Consider the following 3073-nt stretch of genomic DNA (forward strand, 5'->3'; position numbering starts at 1 on the left):
TCGGAGTCATGAATTCTACCTCGAAGTAAAGGAATGCCAATATGATTTAAAAATGAACGGAATTCGGTCCCCTTCCAAAATTTTACATACTGCAACGACCTAACTCCTCGATGTATCTCTGAAGAAAGCTGAATTTTTACTAAGACCCTATTCATTTCCTCCTGTTCTGATGCTGTTAATGCCGTAAATCTTTTTAATGATCCTGTGTATCCCTTTAAAAGTTTCTTCATAACTCCTAGATGATGTAAATGTAGTTCATCTGCTACTAAAACCTGCTTAATAATATCTATTCCTCTTATATCTAATAACGGTGTCAGTCGTTTCTGATGTCCTATTATATATTTCCCCTGTCGAAATTCCGCGTCTGTTCGATCTGCTGCAACACCTTCATACACAGTTGTCCGTGCAACGTGATCGAATCGTCCTACTATTTCACACTTTGTACAACCACAAGTAGCGTTGTGAGAGGTAACTCCTAAAAAACGGAAAAAATGGTGTGTGAATCGTATTATATAAATCAGCACTTTAGCGGTTGTACATTTAATCTTTGTTGAAATACATTATTAATTTACCTTTTATAAAGGATCGTGCCGGGGAATCTGCTATGAACGCTCTAAAACAGACATCGAAGGATTTCGTGTTAATAATAATTCCTTCTTCCAGTATCTGATTTAATTCCGTCACAAGTGGGCGTAGATAATGTTCCACATTATCCGGTTTAGATAAACCACAAAAAACTCCAACCACCAATATCGGAGCTTCCGGGACGTTATGAAGCTGCATCAAAATAGGCCATAGCTGTGTTGGCCCACTATTATATAACGGCAAACCATCTGTGAACAGATTTATCGAAATCATGTCAACAGCAGGGGTCATATTTCTGAAATTAAAATCAACAAAACCATTATTGAAAAAACATTGAATATACCTGTTGAGACGAAATCAAACTTACGGAAAACAATATTGTATCGCGTTTTGAATTCCTTGGTACCACAGTTGCCCGCCAGCTACTCTTGAAATTTCATTCCCAACGCCTATCGGAGTCTTCAAAAAAGTCCTGGAATCTATAGGCAGATGTATATCCGTAGTTTCACGAACTAAAACGAGAAGATCATTTAAAGCAGAATGAGTTATCTTATGTGATAATGCCCAAACTCTCAATCGCTTGGAAAACAAATGATGAGCTTGGTTGTTTTCATCTTCAACAACAAGGTCCGGATCATTTTCATCCTCTTCATCGCTCTCCGTTATGATGTAGTCCGAAATATCGCTATCCTCATCGTCATCCACAATTAGCACTTCCTGCTCCTCTGCTATTGGCAAATCTCCGATGGATGATAGATCTTCCAAGGACGATGAATCTTGGATCGATTGTTCCGCCACAGGATGAATATGTTCCGGATCTACAAATATATAAAACAGGTGTCATACAACTAGGAATAAACAATCATAAATTCAATTTGATTAGTCGATTAGGCGATTGTCCACTGGTACTTTCGTTTTTAGTTTGCTTTAGGATTATAGTTTGTAGTATTCATAAAGGGTGTAAGTTTCACGGCACTCGCGATTTGATGCGTCAGTCCGTTGCGCCTAGCGCTTACACTGCTCCGTAGTAATCCTTCGAAGGAACAAATTAGACACGGTTAGAAGAAAAAACGGACACGAAACTTGTGCGCAACCGCTGCTCACGTAGCTCCGGACGGAAGACAGCACCGTAACATCGACAAAGACGCATTTTGGATTGTCACACATACGTTAATGCTATCACCATTTCAATTCACTATCGTTCCGAATCTCGTTCAACTTTTTAGTTATTAGTAGTTTTAGTTTAGTGTTTTATTAATTCCGCTTACCTTGTGTTTCCCTGCTCGTGCTTGGGACGGGTTGATTTTCGGCCTGTAACAGCTTATCAATCTTTGCTATCTTTGCCAAAGATCGCTTCCTGAACAGGCCACTCTTTTTTCCACGCTTAATCGGATCCATTTATTCAAAAATCACAAGCAAATACAACTTTCGATTGCGTCAGTAATATGTTTAAGCTTGTCTTGAAAAAATACCGGCCGATTTGTTGACAGTTTTTATTTAACCACTTCTTCTTCGTTGCTTCTTCCGAACCTACCACAGCTTTGACAAGCGTTTCCTTTGGCTTGCAATTTCACCATTCACCACAGGTGAATTTGCTTGAAAAATAATTCACCATTGTTATCAGGGCAGTAAAATTTATACGTTAGTAAAGTGAGTGACTGATAAATTCGGATATACTTACTTATTCTTCACGAAGAGTATGCAAAAGAGGAAAAACTACCGTAGTTGTGGGATTAGGGGCTGGATGAACGGCTACAAGTTTACATCTAATATCTGCTGCATCCACTTCTACATTTTGTGTCGGAACGTCCACAGGTATTTTATATATAAGAATATCGGAAGACGAAAATTCTGAATCCGGGTCATCCTCGCTAAAAAGAAACGAAAATAAATCTAAAACATATTCATACTGTTTTCCTATTATGGTAAAATTGTCATTTATTTGAATGACACTCAAAAATTTTACTACTCCGATACTCTTTGTTAAAAACCATTCGTCTGTAGGCAATGGTCGTAGAGCAAAATCGGAGGCCAAAAAAATGCCTTTCCCGTTTGTGGTCAAGTAGGGATAGCGACGGTTCGTTCTACTACTTGCCACTCCCAATGCAGATCGTTCTTCTGAACGTGCTGCAGCTTGAATTCCACACCGAAAGCCTGATCGAACCGACCGTTTGATGACCTGCAGGTGGTTTTCAAAACAGTACGTTGAAAACTCGTCTAGCGGTCCGTACTGCAAAACGTCCTGAGCAATGTGCTGAAGATTATCGTGATGTGCTCGTGAGTTTCTCACGACCATAAATCTCCCCATACAACTGAACAAAGGTGTTCATAAATTCAGCTGCACGTTCCCAAAGGTTCCGATGAAATGAGGACGAAAATATAGTTAAAGCACAAAAATAAAGCAAGAAGTGACTATACGCTTTCTCACTTAAAAATTCCTCCATCAGCACTGGACTGGCGTAATGAAGGTATGATCGAAATTCCGAAC

General features: G+C 39.3%; 1 protein-coding gene across 1 annotated transcript; it reads right to left on the bottom strand.

The window, feature by feature from the left end:
- Positions 1-680: 680 nt before the first annotated feature.
- Positions 681-2210, bottom strand: LOC125769471 (uncharacterized). Its single transcript, XM_049438205.1, has 4 exons — positions 1854-2210; positions 953-1403; positions 848-880; positions 681-708 (listed from the first exon to the last, which is right to left on the bottom strand). The coding sequence occupies exons 1-4, from the start codon at positions 1981-1983 to the stop codon at positions 681-683; spliced, it is 642 nt and encodes a 213-aa protein (XP_049294162.1). The 5' UTR covers positions 1984-2210.
- Positions 2211-3073: the final 863 nt, after the last annotated feature.

Source organism: Anopheles funestus, chromosome 3RL (genome assembly GCF_943734845.2).
Source record: "Anopheles funestus chromosome 3RL, idAnoFuneDA-416_04, whole genome shotgun sequence".
Lineage (NCBI taxonomy): Eukaryota > Metazoa > Arthropoda > Insecta > Diptera > Culicidae > Anopheles > Anopheles funestus.